This window comes from Haliotis asinina, chromosome 6, assembly GCF_037392515.1.
Source record: "Haliotis asinina isolate JCU_RB_2024 chromosome 6, JCU_Hal_asi_v2, whole genome shotgun sequence".
Lineage (NCBI taxonomy): Eukaryota > Metazoa > Mollusca > Gastropoda > Lepetellida > Haliotidae > Haliotis > Haliotis asinina.
This window is the reverse complement of record NC_090285.1, coordinates 29621173-29648517: the sequence shown is the minus strand read 5'-3', so window position 1 is coordinate 29648517 and position 27345 is coordinate 29621173. Positions and strand designations below refer to the sequence as shown.

General features: G+C 41.4%; 1 protein-coding gene across 1 annotated transcript in view; it reads left to right on the top strand.

Moving 5' to 3' along the window:
- Positions 1–24956, top strand: part of LOC137287156 (single-minded homolog 2-like) — a 45156-nt gene extending 20200 nt beyond the window's left edge. Inside the window, exons 3-10 of the mRNA XM_067819319.1 lie at positions 13558–13637; positions 16753–16842; positions 17378–17486; positions 19193–19278; positions 20101–20300; positions 20543–20649; positions 22328–22475; positions 22996–24956. Coding sequence (XP_067675420.1) covers positions 13558–13637; positions 16753–16842; positions 17378–17486; positions 19193–19278; positions 20101–20300; positions 20543–20649; positions 22328–22475; positions 22996–24310 — 2135 coding nt within the window. The 3' untranslated portion in view covers positions 24311–24956. The remainder of the gene's footprint in view (positions 1–13557; positions 13638–16752; positions 16843–17377; positions 17487–19192; positions 19279–20100; positions 20301–20542; positions 20650–22327; positions 22476–22995) is intronic.
- Positions 24957–27345: the final 2389 nt, after the last annotated feature.

Genomic DNA, 27345 nt, shown 5'->3' with positions numbered 1-27345 from the left:
AACTAATACCAAACACTCTCACATGGACCTACCTACCACACTCTCACATGGACCTAATACCAAACACTCCCACATGGACCTAATACCATACACTCACATGGACCTAATACCATACACTCACATGAACCTAATACCACACTCTCACATGGACCTACTTACCACATTCTCACGTGGACCTAATACCAAACACTCTGACATGGACCTAATACCAAATACTCTCACACTGACCTAATACCAAACACTCCCACATGAACCTACTTACCACACACTCACATGGACCTAATACCAAACAATCTCACATGGACTTAATACCAAACACTCTCACATGGACCTAATACCAAACACACTCACACTGACCTAGTACCAAACACTTTCACATGGACCTACCTACCACACTCTCTCATGGGCCTACTTACCACACTCTCACATGGACCTGATACCAAACACTCTCACATAGACCTACTTACCAAACACTCACTTTCACCTACTTACCACACTCTCACATGGACCTACCTACCACACACTCACATGGACCTACTTACCACACACTCACATGGACGTGATACTAAACACTCTCACATGGACCTAATACCAAACACTCTCACACTGACCTAATACCAAACACTCCCACATGAACCTACTTACCACACACTCACATGGACCTACCTACCACACACTCACATGGACCTACTTACCACACACTCACATGGACGTGATACTAAACACTCTCACATGGACCTAATACCAAACACTCTCACACTGACCTAATACCAAACACTCCCACATGAACCTACTTACCACACTCTCACATGGACCTAATACCAAACACTCTCACATGGACCTAATACCAAACACTCTCACACTGACCTAATACCAAACACTCTCACATGGACCTAATACCACACTCTCTCATGGGCCTACTTACCACACTCTCACATGGACCTGATACCAAACACTCTCACATGGACCTACCTACCACACTCTCTCATGGGCCTACTTACCACACTCTCACATGGACCTGATACCAAACACTCTCACATAGACCTACTTACCAAACACTCACATTCACCTACTTACCACACTCTCACATGGACCTACCTACCACACACTCACATGGACCTACTTACCACACACTCACATGGACCTACCTACCACACACTCACATGGACCTACTTACCACACACTCACATGGACGTGATACTAAACACTCTCACATGGACCTAATACCAAACACTCTCACACTGACCTAATACCAAACACTCCCACATGAACCTACTTACCACACACTCACATGCACCTACCTACCACACACTCACATGGACGTGATACTAAACACTCTCACATGGACCTAATACCAAACACTCTCACACTGACCTAATACCAAACACTCCCACATGAACCTACTTACCACACACTCACATGGACCTAATACCAAACACTCTCACATGGACCTAATACCAAACACTCTCACACTGACCTAATACCAAACACTCTCACATGGACCTAATACAAAACACTCTCACATGGACTTAATACCAAACACTCTCATATGGACCTAATACCAAACACTCTCACGCTGACCTAATACCAAACACTCTCACATGGACCTACCTACCACACTCTCACATGGACCTAATACCAAACACTCCCACATGAACCTACTTACCACACACTCACATGGACCTAATACCAAACACTCTCACATGGACCTAATACCAAACACTCTCACACTGACCTAATACCAAACACTCTCACATGGACCTAATACCAAACACTCTCACATGGACCTAATACCAAACACTCTCATATGGACCTAATACCAAACACTCTCACGCTGAACTAATACCAAACACTCTCACATGGACCTACCTACCACACTCTCACATGGACCTAATACCAAACACTCCCACATGGACCTAATACCATACACTCACATGGACCTAATACCATACACTCACATGAACCTAATACCACACTCTCACATGGACCTACTTACCACATTCTCACGTGGACCTAATACCAAACACTCTGACATGGACCTAATACCAAATACTCTCACACTGACCTAATACCAAACACTCCCACATGAACCTACTTACCACACACTCACATGGACCTAATACCAAACAATCTCACATGGACTTAATACCAAACACTCTCACATGGACCTAATACCAAACACACTCACACTGACCTAGTACCAAACACTTTCACATGGACCTACCTACCACACTCTCTCATGGGCCTACTTACCACACTCTCACATGGACCTGATACCAAACACTCTCACATAGACCTACTTACCAAACACTCACTTTCACCTACTTACCACACTCTCACATGGACCTACCTACCACACACTCACATGGACCTACTTACCACACACTCACATGGACGTGATACTAAACACTCTCACATGGACCTAATACCAAACACTCTCACACTGACCTAATACCAAACACTCCCACATGAACCTACTTACCACACACTCACATGGACCTACCTACCACACACTCACATGGACCTACTTACCACACACTCACATGGACGTGATACTAAACACTCTCACATGGACCTAATACCAAACACTCTCACACTGACCTAATACCAAACACTCCCACATGAACCTACTTACCACACTCTCACATGGACCTAATACCAAACACTCTCACATGGACCTAATACCAAACACTCTCACACTGACCTAATACCAAACACTCTCACATGGACCTAATACCACACTCTCACATGGACCTGATACCAAACACTCCCACATGGACCTACTTACCAAACACTCACATTCACCTACTTACCACACTCTCACATGGACCTACTTACCACACACTCACATGGACGTGATACTAAACACTCTCACATGGACCTAATGCCAAACACTCTCATATGGACCTAATACCAAACACTCTCATATGGACCTAATGCCAAACATTCTCACACTGACCTAGTACCAAACACTCTCACATGGACCTACCTACCACACTCTCACATGGACCTAATACCAAACACTCCCACATGGACCTAGTATTAAACACTCTCACATTCACCTAATACCAAACACTCTCATATGGACCTAATACCAAACACTCTCACACTGGCCTAGTACCAAGCACTCTCACATGGACCTAATACCAAACACTCCCACATGGACCTAATACCATACACTCACATGGACCTAATACCACACTCTCACATGGACCTGATACCAAACACTCCCACATGGACCTACTTACCAAACACTCACATTCACCTACTTACCACACTCTCACATGGACCTACTTACCACACACTCACATGGACGTGATACTAAACACTCTCACATGGACCTAATACCAAACACTCTCATATGGACCTAATACCAAACACTCTCACATGGACCTAAAACCAAACACTCTCACACTGACCTAGTACCAAACACTCTCACATGGACCTAACTACCACACTCTCACATGGACCTAATACCAAACACTCTCACATGGACCTAATACCAAACACTCTCACATGGACCTAATACCAAACACTCTCACATGGACCTAATACCAAACACTCTCATATGGACCTACTTACCAAACACTCTCACACTGACCTAATACCAAACACTCTCACATGGACCTACCTACCACACTCTCACATGGACCTAGTACCAAACACTCCCACATGGACCTAATACCATACACTCACATGGACCTAATACCACACTCTCACATGGACCTGATACCAAACACTCCCACATGGACCTACTTACCAAACACTCACATTCACCTACTTACCACACACTCACATGGACCTACTTACCACACACTCACATGGACGTGATACTAAACACTCTCACATGGACCTAATACCAACACTCTCATATGGACCCACTTACCATACTCACATTGAAAATAACAGAAAAGGGCTCAGACAATCAGAAAACGACATTTATGTGTGGGGTAAGATAAAGTCACATGTTCCCACTTAGTACACATTTAAGCAGAGACCCCCAAGCTTTCAAAACTACCCCACTTGACAAGGGAAATCATCCGACTCTATTTCATATAATTCCATGGAATATATCACATTATGTCTCATGGTTGCCTTCCCCCATATCAACAGATGAGCCGCAACTACAGGAAATAAGGCCGTCTTTCGACAAATAGTGCTTGAATTGAGATGCAGCTTCTTTATCTGTCGTAAGGGGGAGGCAAGAAACTTAGATGAAGGACGCATATGAAACCATATCAACGGCACGAGCAAACATAGAGGCCACAAGTCCAAACTGATTGGATGAACTAACCAAGAGGCCTTGCAACAATCTCTGTACAATAGCACGTGACGGGGATTGCTACTAACGAAGCGTTTTCCACCATTTTACATTGTCTGCTCAACTTCCAAGTGATTTCTGTTTCGCCTTGGTATCAATATTTTGTTTTAGACCGACGTGTTTTATTGCTTGTGTTTCAAGGAGTCTTTCTTCATGCGCAGCAGCTTTTATAGTGGCTGCATGTAAGGGTATTGGAGATTTTTATTGCTGTTTGGTAGGAAACTTTGCCAAAATGATTTTATGATCTAACATTTGTGCAAATATTGAACCATTTGCAATGGCTCTAATAAGGAACGGGGATGGTGGGATAGCCAAGCGGTTAAAACATTCATCGAGGGCTCGGGCTCCATTAAATGCAATATTTGCTGAAGTATGGATCAAAGCGGCGCCAAACCATCTTCACTCACGAACTCTGTCACTGATGATAACTGAATAAGTTGTTCATGGCCTGTGATCAAACTTTCTACAATGTAGAAGGACTGGCCTGTAAGGCTTTGCATTAATTTAAACGCGGTTGTATTAAAGTCCACACAACGGAGGTAACTGATTTTCAAATACAATTTTATATACCAGATAATATCCAGGCATTTATGTTTACAGTAAACATATTGCGTTTACACGTCTGACACATTCAGTGAAACTTCGTTATCTCCAACAGCCTAAACTATCACTAACAACCATGCAACATTCTACTCCATGCAGAATTCCTTCTGGCACTATTTGTCAGGGTAAAATGTATACCATAGAATGACCATATGTGTGTATCAAGGGCAAGTTTAAAAGCATTAAAATCTTCACTGAAATCAACTCTTTACACCTTTTTTCATTACACATTTGCGAAATGAGTAATATATCTTTAATCGCCTGCATAGAAGCGACAGCCACATCGAGCAAACGACCCTGGGAAAATATACAGTGGGCAATCACTGTGAAAACTGGCGGCGTCTTTGAGGAAAAGTGGATCGAAAATGAAAGAGCAATTATGGACACACTTTTTCTGGCAAGTTTGACTTTAACGGACACGAGCAAACATGAGACGTTACATGTCCCTTTACTCGGAACATAGTCTTAGATTGATCGGAATCTTGGGTTGTATATATCAAACACCGGGGACAATGCCATGACCAAACATCACCATGAATTAAGGGTAGTGTCAACATGGTCCCGGACAGGCTTTTCTACGACCGGACAATCACTAGCTCGTAGTCTTGACTGGCTGTTTGAAGCCCCGTTCAGTCCTTGTTTGAAGCAGACAGTGTGTCCTCACTATAGGGGAAGGTAAACATCAGTATTTAGACTGTTTCCTACTCTGAAACTCAGTACTGCTGCACACCACGAAGAAGTTAATAAATATAAGTGACAGCTTTCATGAACTGAAGTAGCACAATGGCAATTTTCTCATGAACAATAGTTCATAATTACAGAGCGTGACCTGAAAGGATATAGATATAGTCAGTTTTACAATATTTCTTAACATACTCCTTGCCACTTTCCCCTCACCAATGTGTTTCCTCTGTCAGTTTTCCCGTTCCAATGCACCCTCCAGATTCCGATCTGCATCTTTTTCACCTCCAGTGTAACTGAAGTTTATATGAATGAGCCACCCATATATCCTTAGCTCCCAATTATATGCATCTTACCATATAATCCTACCTCCACTCTGAGCTTCTTACAACATACCCCTAGCTCCACCCTGTGCATCAATCTTACCATATACTTATTCTCATAGCTCCACCCTGGGCTTCTTACCATATACCCCTAGCTCCACCCCATTCATGTATCTTACCATATATCCCTAGCTCCACCCTGTGCATCTATCGCACCACACACTCCTGGCTCCACCCTGGGCTTCTTACCCTATAGCCCTAGCTCCACCATCTTATTCATCCATCTTACCATGCATACACTCCTGTCTCCACACAGGGGTTCTTACCACATACTCCTTGCTCTATCCTGTACATACATCTTACCATATACTCCTGGCTCCACACTGGCGTCTTATCATATACTCCTAGCTCCACCCTATTCATGCTTCTTACCATATACTCCTGGCTCCACACTGGCTTCCTACCATACCCTCCTAGCTCCACCTTATTCATCCATCTTACCATATACTCCTGGCTCCACACTGGGCTTCTTTCCATATAGTCCTAGCTCCACCCTGGGCTTCTTACCATATACTCCTAGCTCCACTCTGTGCATCTATCTTACCATATACTCCTAGCTCCATCCTTGGCTTCTTACCACATACCCCTGGCTCTATCCTGTACATCGCGCCATATACTCCTAGCTCCACCCTGGGCCTTACCCCATACTTCTACCGCCACCCTGTGCTTCTCACCACATGCTCCTAGCTCCATCTGTGACTTCTTACCATATACTCCACCTTTTACATCTTCAAACATTCTTCTAACTTACCCAGGTGGAGCTTCTCATATATTTTTGCCTTCCTTTTGAGAAGGTTTTTCATATTCTCATTGCTTCTTCTCAGCGCAGTTTTTCATATTCTTCCAGCATTCCTCCGTGCATCCTGCCATATACTCTCAGCCTTCCCCCAGACAGATGCCTATATAGTTTCCCTTTCCCCGGTGGCCTTTCATGTACTTTAACTTTCCTGACGTGTTACTATATGCTCTTGGCTTTCCCCCAATCATGGTTTCATATACTCTTAGATTTAGAACTTCCCATACACTCTTGACTTAACTTATTCGTTTCTTCTCGTACAACTTACCAGATACTCCCCAAACACTCTAGGTTTTCCGACGCACTGTCAGCTACACTCTGTGCAGGGTATATACCTCGAGCTTCCCCATGCAGGTTTAACTATTCTCCTCGCTATTATTCCTACCGCCATGAGCTTCACATATACTCGAATCTTTCCTTATGTAGCTTCCCACAAACGCTTATCCCATATATTAACACCACTCGTAGTATCCTATATATCTATATTCTAGCTTCTGCTCGTGCGGCTTCAAATATTTGCCAGAATCCCCTCCCTTCAGCTTCCCATATGTTGTTAGCTGGTCGCCTTCCCATGTATCCCAGCTTCCTCCTCAAAAGCACCTCCTTCGCTTGCACCTCTCTCTCTCTCCCCCTTTCTTCGCGTGTAGATGAAGTGGGCGGCCGTCGGGCAGGACATCGTTTCTTTTATGGCGTAATGATTTCCCAATAATATCCCGTGGGCATAAACTACTTCTCTAAGGATTACTTCATTTCTCCGCATAATTATCAAATTATTAGTTCTCCTTAATCGATAGTCTATTTTAACGTATACCATGTTATCCAGTCGTTCTGCATATAACATATATGTATCAGTTGATCTTGTGAATGTCAGGGTTAATTAGCGTAGTTTGACTTGGGTTAGTATCTCAAATTTACCACGAAGTGACAACCAAGCAAGGCAGGAAGCTTAGTGTTGCGCAAGCCATAGATATTAACCACGTTTGTGAAATTAGCAAGATCGTGTTAACAACCCTGCTTTCAGCAGATCCTGGCACGACGCAAGTTAGTAACGAACGTCTACGTTTTAGACGGTTGCCTCACGGTGCTGCTTCAAAGACCATGAAGTTGATGAGAACGACCCGTCACAGTCAAAGTGATTTAAACTGGTTCAGTCAACCCGTTCCGGTCATCCGCTGACAAGTGAACTGAAAACGACATTTGGCCACTAAAATTCATTGTAGCACAACATAACAGTTTGCTTCCCTATTGTAACTTCTGTCTGTTACTGTATCGCAAATGTCACACTTCAGAAACAACTCGCTTTCATATCTACCTGAATGTGTTAAATCTTTGAAAGTTGCACTCCAACGAGGATGTCAGTTCATAGCCACAACATGCCCGAATCCATCCTCAGTCTGTTAAATTCTGAACACATATACCTTGTTCAGTTAGGGTACGGTGTACATTCACACATAGAAGTACGTGAAAACTAAGCCGTTGCTTGGCTGTAGTAAAGAATTTGTTCTTGCTTCATCTGGAATGTGCAGGGATACTGGGAGGAAGGGCACCCTTTAGACTCGCAAGATTGATCGTCAGTTCAAAAAGTATTTATCACGGGTATGTTAGGGAGATACCTCAACAGTTGACTCTGCTCATAATTACGAAAGTGTAATGAAGAATACACAAAGTGCAGGGGTGAGGCAAACTAGGCATGTCTGCAGGGCTAATTGGTGCTAATAAGTGAGAAATAAATCAAATCACGCACATGCGAAGTGTTACGTCATCCTGTTCGTTGACAGTGAATTGTTTTGTATGTAAGTTACATTCATACATACACATACACATACACATACACGTACACGTACACGTACACATACACATACACATACACGTACACGTACACGTACACGTACACGTACACATACACATACACATACACATACACATACACATACACATACACATACACACACACACACACACACACACGTACACGTACACGTACACGTACACGTACACGTACACATACACATACACATACACATACACATACACACACAGACACGTACACGTACACGTACACGTACACGTACACGTACACGTACACGTACACATACACATACACATACACATACACATACACACACACACACACACATACACATACACAGGCACGTACACGTACACATACACATACACATACACATACACATACACATACACATACACATACACATACACATACACAGGCACGTACACGTACACGTACACATACACATACACATACACATACACATACACATACACATACACACACGAGCGCGCACGCGCATACAAGACAGAAATCTGAAGTTCCTTGAGAATTGAATTGAGAAATTATATCTGTACCAAGGATCTTTAGACTTTTGTCTTTTGTGTGCTTTACCACTTGAACCATGTGCATCACACATTCATTGTTATTAAATATATGTAGGTATGTGTACACACATACGTTAGATACAACAGATTTGATGCATTGAATGTTGAAGAAAAGGGGACATTTTAGCAGGTTAGGAGTCGTGTGAGAACAATAGCTCGTTAACTAACACCAAGACAACACATCCTCACATTACTGTATAATACAGCAAGTGGCACAGATAAGAATATGTAAAGATCTGTGCTATGGTATCACACCATGAAGAAAATGTGTGGGTTGCTGCTGGAGTGTGCCTGGAAACGGAGCACATTTGTCATTCATAGGGTAGTTGATGCCAATAACGGGTATTGTTTAATTCCTGATGCACAATAGATAATCTGACAACAACACGCTTAAGTGGTCGCAAAACAAAACGTTCTGTAACGGAAGCATCTGCCAACACGAACGCCGCATGGGCATGTCAGTCAATTATGGAAGGGGTTGTATTGATAGACAGTAGGTGCACTGTCTAAAGACAAACGCTTTAAATGATATACAAACTTCTTTTTCGATAACTGACATCGGGATGTACTAAGAGATTTGCTAACCCCATGGAAATGGTAAGTATTTCAAGACGTTGTACACATCGCTACCAGCTACAGACATTTCTAAAGATAACGAAATGCAGAAAAATGTGGGAACATGGGGAACTAGATATACGCCAACTGCGGTAAGCATTAAATGCCATTAAATACTTGAATGACGACAAGCACATTATAAACCGTCCATCTTATTTTGATTCTATTATTCCATATGCTTTTTCTGATGACATTAAGCCTAGTCCGCAAGAGTAACGGGGTAATTTCCTCGAAAGTTTGCGTTAATAGTTTGGACGGCCTTTCTTACGCTCCTCATTAGTGCGTTGGGAGCGCGATTAACCGATCCTCCTTTCTTTTAGGGTGGTTAGGCAAGTGTGAAATGTTCCGTCAAACCAAACGATACGGGGGAAATTTATAAACGGTTGCACGAGTTGAAGCCGTCCATTAATAGTGACAAATCGTCCCGAGGCCATTTGCAAATTACACAGCCCTAGGTATGGGGTAATATGGGACTGATTAATCTTCCGACAGGGATATCGTCTGCTTTGACTTCTTTTATCCCAGGATTTGTATCGATTGAAAGAATGACCCCTCAGGAGTAAAAGCCTAAACTTCCTTCTCTTTTCGTCACTTAGAGAAAGGTTCTTTTGATGTGATTTTAGTAGAAAAAATGTGACAATCACTTCGTAGCGAGGATAGCGTTGGGTGCATTCGTTTCAGGTCACGTTGTGAATTCGGCAGTTGCAATACACGCGAGCATCTTTCACAGTAAAATACAACATGCCAAAGTCTTTATAAGCGTTGCATTTTCGCAAAACTGATATTTCTTTTGCAATAATGATGTTTATTGACTAAACGGAAAGAAGTATTTCCACACGGCGTGGGTAAAGTTGATGATGCAGAACATTTACATGTATATACAAAGTGCTGCTACAATAACAATTACACACAATATGGAGATATGATATATACATCCCACAGCGTGGAGATATGATATATACATTCCCACAGCGTGGAGATATGATATATACATCCCACAGCGTGGAGATATCGTATATACATCCCACACCGTGGAGATATGATATATACATCCCACAGAGTGGATATATAATGTCACAAATATAGGGAGGTATGATATATACATCACAATATAGGGGCATGGTGGCGAGCTGGCTAAAGCGCCAGGCTTGTGATCCAGCGAGCTTGAGGTGTCAGGATTGAGCCCACCTGTGACTGGGTGTGAAAACCTGGGCGTCAACCAACAAAATTCGTTGGTGTATGACCAGGTGGTGACCACATGAATATATGCAAACACCTAGCAGGTTATCTGGATATTGGCGCTATATAAATGTATATGAATATAAAAACCCAAATAAATAAATATTGAAACATACGTGTTACATGATATATATGTTACTGTCAGATTGTGAAATCAGGGATTTCGTGAAATAACTAAAAAAATTCAGAATTTCACGAAATGACTAACGTATATTGATTGTTGTTACACAGAATAGCGCGAAATAGCTGACACCCTCAGTCATTTCACGAAATGACTGAAATTTTTACTCATTTCACGAAATGACTGACTTTACAAACTGACTGTAACATATACATCACAATATGGAGACATTGTATATACATGACTGACATTATGGAGACATGTACATACATCAGACACAATATGGAGACAAGATATATACATCAGACACGATGTAATTATATGATATATACATGACACACAATATGAAAATATGATGCAGATAATGTCTGTATGTGATAAGAACGTCACAAAAATGGGAATATGGTATATACATCACACACTACTGAGGACTATGATGCAAACATATAATTGAGTTGCAGTACTGAATTGCACACAATATAGTATTGTGATAGGGAAGACACATTGGTTGTGTCTGAAACACACTTTCCCGATCATCAACATGTACAAACGTAGAAAAGACGGTTTATTACACCACGTAAAGTAAATAGATGAAAAGAGTGACACATACAACTCTCTGTAGCTATTATCTGAAAAATTATACGAACGCACCGCGATATATTTATTGAATAAGATCTTGAGTGATCCCCCGTTTCCACCCTTTATCATTTAAAACAACAGCGTATCTTCATATACATTTGTATATCCAATGACTGCAGTCGACTGGCGTGCGGTATCGGGGGCCAAATCTGTAACCAGTTCCCTTTTCTCAAAGAGAAAGCATCTCCTCCCCCGCCCTCTAGCCATGTACAGATGACAGATACGACAGCTACGGCTTCACGGCCCCCCTCAAAATGAGATGGAATCTACACAGCTACCCCGAGGTTTTCAACTATCCTTCCTATAAGACAATAGAACTGATGGACAGACGATAACCTTCAACAACCGAACGATAAATCGTTTTGCGAATTCAGTATGTCGTTTGATCGATAACGCCATCTTTCAGCGACTCCACCGTATGGGTTTAAAGCATTATCTGGTTTGTGTCGTGACGTTTAAAGATATGTTGTACACATGAATCTGTACAAAGAAGGTTTTGTACTCATACATGGTTCAGTGAATAGGTCACCTTTTATCTGTTCTCTTGAATAAGGCAATTATTTTAGCATGAAAGTGTAAGAGTATAAGTATCCTTGGTCATACAAGCATTTCTGTCTGACAGAATGAGTACCATGATCATGACTATGCGTTGTTTCGACATGTGTATGTGTGGTACAGGACACTTCTATTCTTTCTGATATAGCTTATTGGTTGGGGAGTTTACACACTGTATAGTGTGACACTAACTTCTTTCCACAGAACTCAGTACAGGAGAGTAGGAGGAAGTTAGGCAATAACTGATATAACGGTGTCAGATGAAGTAATACTAAAGGAAGCGGTACATTACTAATGTTCTCGTAAGAAACTGGCGGACAAATATGCAGGAAGTGAGACATTCATTCGTTGAAGATAGCCTGCTTCTGGTGACCCGATATGTTCACGACGGTGGTTATCTTAGTTTACCCATATCTCCTCTGTGATCGGCCCAGCGACAAAACTGATTTATTGCCCTTTTTGTTAGTTTGTGTATACATATTGTAATGAAATCTATTTGAATCCAACAACGCTATCAGAATGAAAGCTGCTAACTCCACTGTCATCTAAGAAGCTACAGTCTAGTGTAAACTGTGGGATAACATAGCGATCATAACTCACCCTTGAGTTGCAACGGTCTCACCCAAATTTGTCAACAGTTTGTAGTAATCTGTAGCGAGATTGTGGGGTTATTTCATTGTCGTGTAGGTGGTACTGTAGGAAGAACTGAAGCAGCACCCGACTTTCACTCTTTGGGAGTTCATGGGAGGACCGTCAGGGATTTCTCCTGTGAAACTCTGGTTGTTACTCTGTTCGGACTCAAGTGAAAATGCACAAGGTATATTTGTTGCGACTTTGTTACAAGGAATATGTCAAAACAGATTGCTATTAGCTGGCAGTTTCTTAATTGCACGTCTCCTGTCGGATTAATTATTTAAAATCCTAAAGACACTACGAGATGTTGCTGTACGCTTTCCTTGAATTTTCCATGATCTTCTTCTGACTGGTCATGGGACAGACATCCCATTGTAGACAGGCATGTAGAGTCAGAAACAATTACTGTTGTATTTCTGTCTAAATGTCCTTAGTCATACCCCTGCAAATGTACTTAACGACTCACTCTTATAAACATCACTGGGGATATGACGCTTGTCACTGAGGAAATAGTAGAATGAATGCAAATATCACGCAAATATTCGTAACAGCTAGTTACTGCTTTCTTTTGCAGGGCTTGGGGATGCCTGGGGCATGCGGTCGCCTCCTCACCGAACAGCTCTGGAGAAAGAGCTTGGATCCCACCTCCTTCAGGTAATACACGTTACTATAATTTGTACCCTCACATATTACCTACATTATCCATTTTATGTATGTATGCATGTATGTATGTATGTATGTATGTATGTATGTATGTTTGTATGTATGCATGTATGTATGTATGTATGTATGTATGTAGGTAGGTAGGTAGGTAGGTAGGTAGGTAGGTAGGTATGGGTGGATGGATGCATGCATGCATGTATGTAACACGAAAAAAGTAACTGTGCCAAACATACAATGGCATAAATTAAAATCTATTGAAATGTTATAATCTCAGCGCCTTGGGTATGCTGGAGACTGGAATGGCCCCCAGTGGAAGTGGCCGGACATCATGGTGTCCTCCGAAACAGATATATTTTCAACATGACTGGAACACGAGAGATCTGCCTCAGACAGGTCGTCCAGACGTGACGTCACGTCAGCAAGACAACCACATTCGACTGACTTATCAACGGAATCGAATCAAGACTGCCACTTTGTCTGCTGAACCTCCCCTACCCTCTACCCCCACAGCTGTTTCCAATGTTACAGAATCCCCGCTTATCACACATACATACGCTGATTTCACTGTTACAGAATCCCCATTTACCACACATGCATCCCCTGTTTTCACTTTTACAGAACCCTCGCTCATCACACATACATCCCGTTTTCACTGTTACAGAATTTCCATTTATCACTCATACATCCTCTGTTTTTACTTTTACAGAATCCCCGCTCATCACACATACATCCCGTTTTCACTGTTACAGAATCCCCATTCATCACACATACATCCCGTTTCCACTGTTACAGAATCCCCGTTCATCACACATACATCCCGTTTTCACTGTTACAGAATCCCCAGTCATCACACATACGTCCTCTGTCTTCACTGTTACAGAATCCCCGCTCATCACACATACATCCTCAGTTTTCACTATTAGAAAATCCCTGCTCATCACACATACTTCATCTATTCTCATCCCCGCTCTGCACACGCCTTGTACATTACCTCGTTGCCCTACATAGATTCCCAATGTTGCCACTGAATCCCCGGTATCCATACATACAAGATGGATGACTGACGTGTAAATACTGTCAATACTGACATCACATGACGTGAAACAGTTACTACTACATTATGTACATTTAAAGACAAACTGTAGGTTTTGGACCCACCACATCTAAAATTCAATGCACCTGAGACGGGTCATTTGAGTTGTTTTGTCAGGAAAAAAGTGTTCAGCGTCTTCCAGCATAAGAAATTCAAAGCATCATTTCGATTTGATTAACAATACTGTCTGAGCTATTTGTGAAATTGGTTTAAACTTCTTTTGAAGCTTAAACGAAAGGCCGAATTTCCCTCGACAAATATTGACAGAGGTTCCACACTTATTTTATTCAATTTAAATCATATCTGTCGACTGGCACTTGTCGTTTTTGTATCAAACCCCGTTACCACTAATAACTTTTAAAATGAATTTGATGAACTGTCGTGCTCGGAAAAGCCATGGCATAGAAAGAGATGACAACTTTAAAATTCCGATTAACTATAAACAGCAACGTTAAACCAGTAATTTTATGCACGGACACGCCATGGATGTCGCTGTTAAACATGCCCACTTTTTTCTCTTTGCCTCTGGCAAAATTACACGGGCGGGAGAGCGGATTTGTAGAATATCCTTTATATGTGTACATTAAGATAAAGAATTGTAGGGACCCATATAGTTGATAACTGAGCAGACGATAGCAGGACTGTCTGTCAAAGTGAAGGATTATTTTGCCTAGCGCATCAACATTTACGGTAATTCGGCCCTAGACGTTTCAAATGTAGGAAAATTCGCGGGAGAGTCTGTTTGTTTTCCTCTTTCTCTCTGATAACATTAATCACTGTCGGATGAGGAATTCCGACTTTTGTAATGACCCCTGGTTGAGCTACAACAAGATCGCCTCTCAATACGTCACCCGGTTTTATCGTCTGCTCCCAAACCTCTAGCGCGCGTGACTCGGCATACTTCTCACTTGTACAATGGCAAATTACCGACATTTCAAATTATGTATTCATGAGAGCTCAGCTCAGTATTTGTTGTTCCACACTGCCGGGATCCTGCCATCGATCTCCCCGCACCGTGCGCTCAGCTGTAGTCCCCGTGTCTTCAGTCAGCACTGGGCGGAGCATGACGCACTCCAACTTCTCTCACTCGCAGAACCAGTCACACGTGAATCGTAAATAAACAAACACGAAACACATAGTAAATATGAATCTCAGTGACTTCCTGAATGTTTCTACTTTAGGTTAAAGATATTTCAAATATATCGCCGGTTCTTGTAGAAATATCTGACAAACCAGTGACTGATTGCATGAGCAAAGATCCCCTGTTGAGTACGTTGACACACAATAAGATTAAACACTTAGACTACCTGATCCATACTCCTGGGAAATCGTAAAAGGCATGCCATGCTTAAGAATGAAGATTATATGGATATCAACTTCTTTATATGAGAACACAACGTTTCGGAGTTAATGCTTACTCCTTCATCAGGTGATTGAGAATGGGGTACAGAGCTATATTTATATGTACAGGTAAAGCAATAACAAAGTAACAAGTGGAATGACTTAACGAAAGCTGGAAGCCAGTAGAGCGAGGGACAGGAGATGAGAGTTGAAATCCTCTGGGAACGAGGTTGTTGTCTCGGCATCGTAACAGGAAAGTTAGATGATTACTGGTTTTCACAATTTTGCTAATAGAACGGTTGTACCTGTTGATGGATATAACTGCATCATCTCCATGTTGATGTCGTATCATTCGTATCATTTCGTTAAGTCATTCCACTTGTTACTTTGTTATTGCTTTACCTGTACATATAAATATAGCTCTGTACCCCATTCTCAATCACCTGATGAAGGAGTAAGCATTAACTCCGAAACGTTGTGTTCTCATATAAAGAAGTTGATATCCATATAATCTTCATTCTTATGCATTTCACTTCTAAATGCCCTTCAAAGACTTCATGCCATGCTTCTTGACAACTATAAGCAAGAGTAACTCATGTTTGGGATAAAGATATGCTCTTATGTCGACACGCAGTAGTACTTACTATTAATGTTGCTGGTAACTGTTATCAGACACTGGATGGATTCATATTTGTGGTGGCGCCAGACGGAAAGATCATGTACATTTCGGAGACGGCTTCAGTGCACCTCGGACTCTCCCAGGTAGGTTGAATTGTGAGACGATTTACTTCCTCTACCAAGCAATACCAGAACATCTTTACAAACATTATTTTCACTGAAGAGTATTTTTTGTCCTTGGAGTATTGCACCTGTAAAAGAGGTAAAGGGAGAGCTAAACCTTGACACTTGGACAGTGGTCAGTTCTGATCTGATCAAATATCTAGTGCTGTGCATGAACAACGCTGTACATGCATGTGATCTATGCATTGCGACCCAACGATTTGGGGTATTTCTGGGTTTTTTTGTTTTTAGGATAGATAGATATAGGATATTTATATAGGGCACATATCCACGCACTAGTGTACGCTCAAGGCGCTGGTAGTTTTCCCTCGATCACTGGATGTCAATCTCAACAGCACATCGAATTTCAATCTCAACTCCCTGGGGAGTATACTTTTGGTGCCACTAGGCTGACACTGCTGACACTGCTGACACATGTTGGGCAATGTTGTAGTTTTACATGAAATCCCTCTCTAGCATGACAATAGCGATTACATTCTTTGTGTTTTCTGTCTAGGTAGAACTGACGGGCAATAGTATATATGAATACATTCACCCTGCAGACCATGATGAGATGACTGCCCTCCTTACCGTCCATCACCCGTACCACACACATATTCTGCAAGGTAGGTATCCGCCGCAACAGTAGCTGGATATCGTTTGCAAAACTGACTTAAGGCTAAGTTTTCAAACAAAAATTTAGTTTCGAATGCATTTGCTTCCATCACGATCAAACAAAATGAATTAGCGTTCATTTTGATGTAATGCTGTGACACCAACATACAGGACAAAACTGGCATTCCGAAACAGTAATAATTTGGTTCTGTCAATACACACCAGTCGTTACCATACTTTGCTTTGAGCTCAGCCTTAACTTAAACCTGTCTCCATTACAGTGTTAGTCCATTGGGAAAACAGAAATAAAAATTATTTGTTGGTTACGCATTTGTTGGTCGTGAAAGGCACAAGGCCGGTTATTCTTGTGTAACTATGTTTGTTATATTGGTAGTGCATACAAACTACATACCTATATATTATTCGGGTATATTAAAAGTGTCAAAGTAATATGGTCACTAATGTTACATTTAACGACTACATAAATAAAAGCTACTTCCGAGCCCGGGAACTATGCTAGTAATCAGCAATGACGAGTCTTGTTGTGGCCTCTGTTTTAACATGCTTGCAGAATGTGTCTATTAAAACACGCTATAAGCATTCAGCTATGAATGATCAACCTTGTGTGCAGTGTTTGTCAACGGAAAGTAGTTATTACAATAACCTCCAAATGACATTTCAGACAGAAAACTTAAACTACCCTGTTCATCAAAATTATTGCCACGGCAGTTGAGCAGGCAGTATGTGTCTGTTGTAATACGCCGTGGCCATGTAGGTTTGCTGTGTTCTAAATTAAGATGATTAAACATGTTTCTAGCTCCTCGAAGGATAGTTGTATTTAATGGCTGCAATAACTGAAGAAATCTGAACCGCTAATGTATGATTCCGGCATCCCGATGGAAGTGTGGAATGAGGATTATGCAATTCATGTGATGAAATGTACCGGTTGTATTCAGAGTGACAACTCCTCATTGTAACAGGCACTTTAGCTTTGATATCTCCCAGTCAGCTTATTGACATCCACCCAACGACTCTCCTCGACCAACACAACTCGTTGTACACATGACCATCTACCACCATATCTGCTGGCCTGTCTACTGGCCTGTACACTTTACCATATTTCACAAATTCTACTGGCCTTTACACTGGACCATGTACCACCATGTCTACTGACCTGTACTCTGGGCCATCAACCACCATGTCTTCTGGCTTGTTCACTGGACCATATATAACAATGTCTACTGGCCTGTTCAATGGATCATCTACTACCATGTCTTCTGGCCTGTACATTGAACCATATACCACCATGTCTACTGGGCTGTATACTGGACCATATGTCACAGTGTCTACTGGTCTGTACACAGGACCATCTACCACCATGTCTGCTGGCCCACACATTGGACCGTATATCCCAATGTCTGCTGACCTGTACACTGGACCATGTACCACCATGTCTATTGACCTGTAGACTGGACCATGTACCACCATACCTACTGGCCTGTACACTGACCCATATACTACCATGTCTAAAGGTCTGTTCACTGGATCATCTACCACCATGTCTGCTGGCCTGTACATTGGACCATATATCTCAATGTCTACTGGCCGGTACACTGGACCACGTACCACCACGTCTTCTAACCGCCGTGACGATTTATGTACCACCATTGGCATCCATCATTGATTGTTGTCATGTGACACATGATCTCTGTTGCAGATATTGAAGTGGAGAGGTCATTCTTTTTGAGGATGAAATGTGTTCTTGCCAAGAGAAACGCTGGTCTCACATCAGGTGGCTATAAGGTAAGAAACCATACTGTCATTTACTGCCATATTATCTGTAGGCATCTCTGACATCTGTACGAATTCAATGCTTGTAATGCTCGTGAATTCGAGTGCTATAATGAACGCAAATTTCAAATATCTGCAAAAATTGCAAATATCTGTTTTACTAGTGAAGCTTGTAAAACTGGACATACAAATATCTGTTTTACAAGTGAAGCTTATTAAACTGGCTTATTAAATGTGTATATGGCCAGCAAATAAAATCTTCCTGAAACGTATCTACATATCATTTGTATATGAATATGTCAGTTGAATATATTTAAATATTCTCTGGTAAACATGGGATAGAATGTCATATGTTCAGTATAGGAGTATATTGGTAGAATATGTTTGTAACATTACTATGCAAGGGAACTGATCAGGAATATGGATTACCATTTGTTTGTTTAGTATAGGGGTGTGTCGGTAGAATATGTATGTATAATGTCTGAGAACCTATCAGTAGGAGAGATTTCGACATGTTTAGAATAAGAGTCAGAAAAGTACAAGAAAAACAAAACAGCACACATGCATTCAATCTGACGAACATAGCATCGCTTTGAAGATACGTCACGCATCACTGGAAATTAGACCCTTGCCAAGCCCTTTGACTGGCATGATGTACGTAATTGTATCCACACTGGCCAGATCGATGGTCATAATGTCTTTCACTGGATTGTGTGTCCCGACCTTATTCATTTATGGAAGAAGCGGTTACCTGAATGCTACATATGAATCACCTGGTACTCTTTTCTCCCCTGTAATAAAGAGGTCATGTCAGATCTGACTGTTGCGTTTCAGGTGATACACTGTAGCGGCTACTTGAAGATCAAACAGTACACGATGGACATTGCGCCGTATGATGGTTGTTACCAGAACGTGGGACTTGTGGCTGTCGGACATTCCTTGCCACCGAGCGCTGTCACGGAAATCAAAATGTTCAACAACATGTTTATGTTCAGGGCCAGTCTTGACCTCAAACTCATCTTTCTGGATGCTAGGTAAGTTGAGACAATGACAACAGTTTCAACCTTTTTGTCATCTGCACATTTTAGTGTGATGATGACTTGTTTTAGTTAATTAATATTCCATTACGAATATATTTACAACTTTTCCTTGGAATTATTTGAAATGCTAAATATAATGGTTTACATCTAGTAAGGTATGATGTTGATGTGCAGTATGTGTGATTGATCAATATTTCATATTTGGACGGAACTACACATTTCGTACGCCATTTCAGAGTTGCTGCTCTAACTGGATATGAACCTCAAGACCTCATAGAGAAGACGCTGTACCACTACATACACGCATGTGACATTCTACATATGAGATATGCTCATCACACCCGTAAGTAGCTGACAAAGAGGACCTAACCTGTGAAGCGTTAGGTGATACCATCTCATTACGTTCCATGCTACGACTGTAAACTGCACGTATAAGGCAACTTATTAAAAAATCATGAGCGAGTGAATTTAGTTTTACGTCGACCTCAGCTATGTTCCAGCAATGCTGACATATGAAATGGTTCACACACTGCAGCCATGTCGGGTTGTGTGTGTGTGTGTAGGGGGGAAGGGGGAGAGGAGGGGGGGGCGCTTCAGTTTGATCAATATGCAAGAATAGTATGCTCACTGGATGTATCGTGCCGACATGATTGCTACTACTGGACAAGACGAAGCAGATTGTTGTAGGTGGAAGCACTGACCACGGGAAAGCTAGGCTTGGAAATTAGTCTCTCAATAAGTAACGTAGGCGGGACTCCCATGGCCATACCACAGCTAGTGGCCATAGCTAGGGAAGAAAAGTATGGAGAGCAATCGCGACAATCCTTCGTGTCATGAATAATAATTCTGACATGAGGACTACAGTATTAATCAAGAATACTCTCAATGTAAATGCCTAGGTCACTGGCGAAATAATACTGGAACAGCACTGGCCGAAGTGCGAGATTTTCAGTTATACAGAACCGAGCACGTAAAACTACAATTAAAGGTCAAGTGTCCCGCGAAGCGCCCTACACCTGGGTTCGAGTCGCTTTATTGAACAGAGGGGACCACACCAGCTGTCATGCCTGACGCAGATGCGAGCGAAATAGTATATCGACACTGGACAGTCCCGTAGACTATTCGAAAGCTTTCAAGGAGTACATGATTTTAAGTGAAATTGATATTCTTGTGTTGTTTCATAGACTATGTCGGAAGTGAGGATGAACAAGCTGTTGACATATATTGATATGCAATAACATATGTTTGCACAACACAAATCAGGCTATTTGAAGAATTATTATTAGTATGCAGTTTAGACAAATAGTTTTTAATCGTATATCAAATCAAATTTATCTGGACCGAATTTAATGACCGATAACCCATTACAGCTTTTTTAAGCGTCATTGTGTTACCAGACATGCATTAAACATTGCAAGAATAAAGCATTCATCAATCGAACGTGATATTAATTGTATAGTAGTTTAGTATGTGAGCGACTTTGATATATTTGCCACTGTTGATGCTAGAATAACTTGCCCCTACTGATGTAAAAGTTCATCTTATTTTCTTTTGGCGCTGCATTTTCGGTTGAACAGATAGAGGCACTGGGTCATCTGTTCGTTTCATGATATCTTAAGACGAGAGTAATTGGATCCCGCACTTGTAAACTATTGAATTTGGCAGTGTCTATGTGCGTTTAAATATCTACATTTTGGCTTTTGGTGCTTCCATCAAACATTAACATACATATGAAGCATATTTGTGTGTTGTAAGTCAGGTCAACATTTCTGTTTCGATAAGCTACTTGTATAGTTGTCTGACTGCAAAATTCTTCAACAGTATGTCAGTATAGTTTCATTTAACCAACATGTATAATGTAGCTAACTGTCAAAACGATAATAATCAAGGATATCACCAAATACATGACGAACAAGATTCTGTGTCATCCGAGACCCCTATATGTGCAAACATATGACATACATAGACGTATTTGCAGAATTTCTAAAATACTGTCAAGTTTTGTATTTTTACACTTGCAGTGTTGCTTAAAGGTCAAGTGACTACCAAGTACTACAGGTTTCTGGCCAAGGATGGCGGCTGGGTATGGATGCAGAGTTACGCCACTATTGTGCACAACAGCCGCTCCTCCCGACCACACTGCATAGTCAGCGTCAACTACGTCCTCAGGTCGGGACCATCTTTCAGATTTGCATGAAATATAAAATAGTGACATAATTTTTACTGTAAAGTAAAATCATGTTACCCATATGGGATGTCACGAAATGTGCCTATGCCAAATTTATTTCTAAACTGTGTGTCGTGGAGAAAGTAAGGTAAAACAGTGCCTTTATTAACCACGTAAAATTATTCAAAGACAAAACTGCATGGTTTCCTTGTGAAGGAATGCCTACTTGAAGTTAACTACAGAGTGTAACGCGTGATGGGAATTAAGATTGAAGTGACGTGAATTACATCACCCATTGAAAATAGACGTTGTCATTAATGGCTCTTGTTGATCCGTTTATATCCGAAGTCATACGCGAGATTTGCGTATCAGTGCTTAGAATTACAATGAAGTTTAGACAGGATATTCTCATCAAATCCAGCATTAAATGACAAACTCGTTGTAATGAGTGCCGAGGACGTTTCCCAATATTCAATATCAACCGAAGATGGACAATATTGATCATCTCCCTTTCTATTTCAGCGACGTTGTTGCCAAAGATTGGCAAATACAGTTGGAACAAACTTTGTCCACAAAAGAGGTGTCTCCGTATTCTGCCATTACCGATCGATCACGCAGCAAAGTGCGTCCCTCACGCAAGTCTCGCCGATCTCCTTATCCTCAAGTTACCGAGACACAAGATTTCTCTTCTGACTACCCAGAAAGAACCTTTGATTTCGCACCAGATGCTTCCGTCCCAGTGCAGAACTACCCTGGAGTGATGTACCAACACCCCCATGAAGGTGTGGACCGCTATAGTGCACTTTACACAGCTCCATATGCACATCCTAGCATGACCGTGTATAGAGATGCGGCGTGTGTTTACCCGTATCAGACTCATCAACGGTACATAGACGAGCGCAACCCTTATCGGGGTTACGAGGAAAGATACTATCCTGCTAGAGACCCTGCTAACTATCCAGGTTATCTTTCATCCACCCCGTCATCCATGCCGACAATGTCACGATTGACGCATAACGAGTCAAGCCGAGATAGCTCACAAAGCACTGGACAACAAACGACTCAATCCCAGTCTCAGTCTCAGCAGTTTGATTACCGATCTCCTGGACACGGCTCTAGAAGTAGTTCAAGAGACGCTACTTTTAACCAACCAGCCGCTCATTACACAGCTCCGTACAGTAATAGATCCGAATCATCGGCATCAGAAGTTGATGTTGGGAGCGAAGAATATGAAAAACGCCATTCGAGTTCACAGTCTCATCGAACAGATCGACCTAACAGCTCTAAGTTTGACACATTGATGGATACCACGAATCAGATTGTGAAAGAAGAGTCATACAAACCCCAGGATCAGTCCAATGGTCCTTTGCAGACATTATCACCTCCTCAAAGAGAGTCTGTGCAGCAATCAGTTATCATTCGCAGATCTTCAAATCAACCTTACTCCTCTGGTGAGGTGCGTACAAATGCAAACTCGAGTGATACTTACAATAATACGTCCTACAAGTCTCACACTTCCGGTACCGGGGCGATGCAATCTAAACGTTCTACTTCCGGGGCGGAAAGCACTCAATCAAACCTGTTGAACAGTTCTAGTACAACTGATTCTCCTTCTGGGGATAAACTATTGAATATGAGGTTGTTACAGGATAAGTCTATAACCGCCCCGGACTACACTCACTGTTTGAAAGCGGCTGCATGTAGCTATGATAATTACACTCAAGCCAGTATGTATCAAAGTGCTCAGAGACCGTACCCGGTTGTGCCCCAGGCTGGGTACACCAGTGTTATTGTAGAACCACAACAGTACCATATGGCCAATGGATATGTGCATTGATGACTCACCGATGTGATCGCACCAGCGTTCCCTTCGGGCTTCCTATTCAGTATTTAAGGCACTAGAAGGCTCATGTAAAAGCAAACTTGCAATTATTTCATGATTCAGGGAATATGTTTATAAGCAGAGACTTATGTGAATGTGATTATCGTACTGTATTATGTATTTGACTGATATTGCACACAGCTACAATCATAGGACATACATATACATGAAACACAGCGTATGTCTCATTAATGCTCCATCACCAGTAATTCATGGGCAGCCAACTATCAGCAGTAAACAGAAACGTAAAATCTCAATTTGAAAAGGTGCTATGACTTCATAGTATGTGCTTAATATCACACGTAGAAACCTTTGTATGTGAAGTTAACATATATTCAACTTAAGTTATTTGGTGCCTTGTTTTTGACAATTGGTTGACACGTTAGATGTACGTGCAGGTGTAGACGGTGCGGATGTGCCTGTGAGTGTCGTTACATATGATCCGTCTCTGATATTTCTCATCAATGGTCTTTATTCATTTGCATAATGTCAGAAACATTGTCTGATCTTTGTCATGTTTGAATACAATTGTAAACATGAGTATGTCCCATTAAAAAAACCTCTAGGTTTGTCTTGTCAAATAAATATGTGTTATTGTTGAGATATGGTGGGTTTCTATATTGTTACAACGTCATGGTTGGGAATGTTGTGCATGTCTGGTTCAAACAAAATCACTAACTAATAAATGACATTTTGTACTGTACGAAGTAATAACCTAGTAAGGCAAGACGAAATCTTCTGAGAAATCCAGTAAGGACAAAATTGTCTTTTGTGATAAAATGCATCACAGACCATTCATTTGACAAACCATGATCATTCCGCATTCCTTCCTACCCGTGAACACACTCAAGCGAGGTTCTACTATCAGACGACACCAAATTAACTAGGAGATCTGACTATCTGACGAGAGCCCACTGGGTGACTAGTAGGGAGGGACCTAACTATCTGACTATGACACAGTGTATGAGGGGAATTCACCGTCTGATGAGAACCCCTTGTATGAGGAGATGAACCCACTGTATGAGATGAACTCACTGTATGAGGAGATGAACCCACTGTTTGAAGATGCTCCATTATCCGACAAGGGCCTAGTGAATGAGGAAAATTCACTATGTGACTATAACCCACTGTATGAGGAGACCCAGTTATTAACTTGAAAAGAGCCACAGTCTTTGATCATAAGTGGGATCGCGTGTATAAGGAGCGCGGAAGGTGTCCCTGCCTGGTTATCAGCATAAAGCAGGATTGGGTCCAACCCATATCACCCACCCTAACCCCATCCTCACCAACACCACTCCACCCACTTTGTATACACACATTCCGAAAAAAATGCTGAAAATGTGGGCGCCAGTATTCCTTTTTACACAGTAAAACGACAACCACTACTTGAAATTATGCTAGCACTGAGTGTGAATATCTGTGTCAGAGCTGATCTTCAATAACCATGATATCGCTAGAGGTTGTGTATATAGTCATATCCCAACTGCCGTAGATAAATGCTCATGATGACGGTTACAGGATTGCCTGATAAACTGTTGAATGCGGCGTCAAACAACGACCGAAACATTCACATACCTAGGCATGTAGTTATCAGCCTAGTCCTCTCGGAACCGGTCTGGGTAACGTGTTAACAAAAGACGCAAAAAATAAAATACCGCAGTACGCGAATGTGAAACTTTTCAAAGAAAAGTAGCTTTTAAGAGTAGGAATATATAATAAATATAATCGTGACGCTGTATCAAGACGATCGGTAAATAATCGTCAATCTATATTAGGACTGCCAGTAAATAATCGTCAAGGTACAGCAAGACGACCAGTAAATAATTGTCAATCTGTATCAAGACGGTCAGAAAATAAATATCAAGCTACATTAAGACAGTCGGTAAATAATCGTCAAGCTATACCAAGACTGTGGTAAGTAATTCACGATAAGTGATTAGACACATGACAATCGCCATCGCGAATCACGACACGTTCTCAGCCACGTACTTTCAAGGGCATTTCATTTCACTATGTACATAGCGTACATCCAAGTATGGTTCCAGTCGAAAGAATTCAGACGCTCATGAAAGGTGACCGTGTCACACACTCTAATGAATGGACTCTTTCGAGAGGAGAGAGTGTTTTAGGTCATATAACAACAGTTGTGAAATAATCAGTTAGAATTAAATATTTCATAACCGTGGATCTTAGTGCTTCAAATGCGCTGTAACAATTGTTTCTGTTCTTTCTCATAATTTCATACTCATAATTTACTGTGTGTGTGTGTGTGGGGGGGGGGGGGATCCAACACTTTCGATATACATGAGGGAAAGTAAGGGGGAAATGTTAAAGGAAACCGATATACGTAGCAAGTCCGCATCCACTGTTACTTTTACATGGAAAATATTACCCAGTGTCTAAGGTGTGAAATCGTCTACAATGTCGAGTAGGGGTAAAAACAAAACTAAAGATTCTTTTAATTGTCAACGGCTATTTGTTTACGTACATTTTCGAACGGTAGTGTTTATTCTAGCAACAACGAGGCGGGTTGCATGACGCAGACATCCTAATGAGGGTTTGGGTATAAGATTCAGTTGTCCTTAAAGATGAGTGAGATGAGATGTTTTACAATCGTTCATGAGAGTACTATAACACGAGAACATGACGATCTAGACACAGTTTAGGTAGAATCGTAGGTCATACGGAGTTTCTCTTTTTAAAAAAGCCAAGTTTCCTATCCGTTCACTGTTAGCCGTTTTGCTTTAAAACTATATGGAATTTATACAGAAAGACTGAGACTCGCGGTTTTGTTAGATAACATGCATACACATTTCCTACCCTTTCATAACTTTATTGTTTCATCCTAAATGTTATCTTGAGTTAAACATAACATAACCAAACTTGAATATATAAGACATTTCAAACTAAACAAGGATTGGATTAGGTACAAATAACAAGGGTATGATGTAGCAAAACATGCGGTCCGCTGTGTTCACCCTGTATTGTGG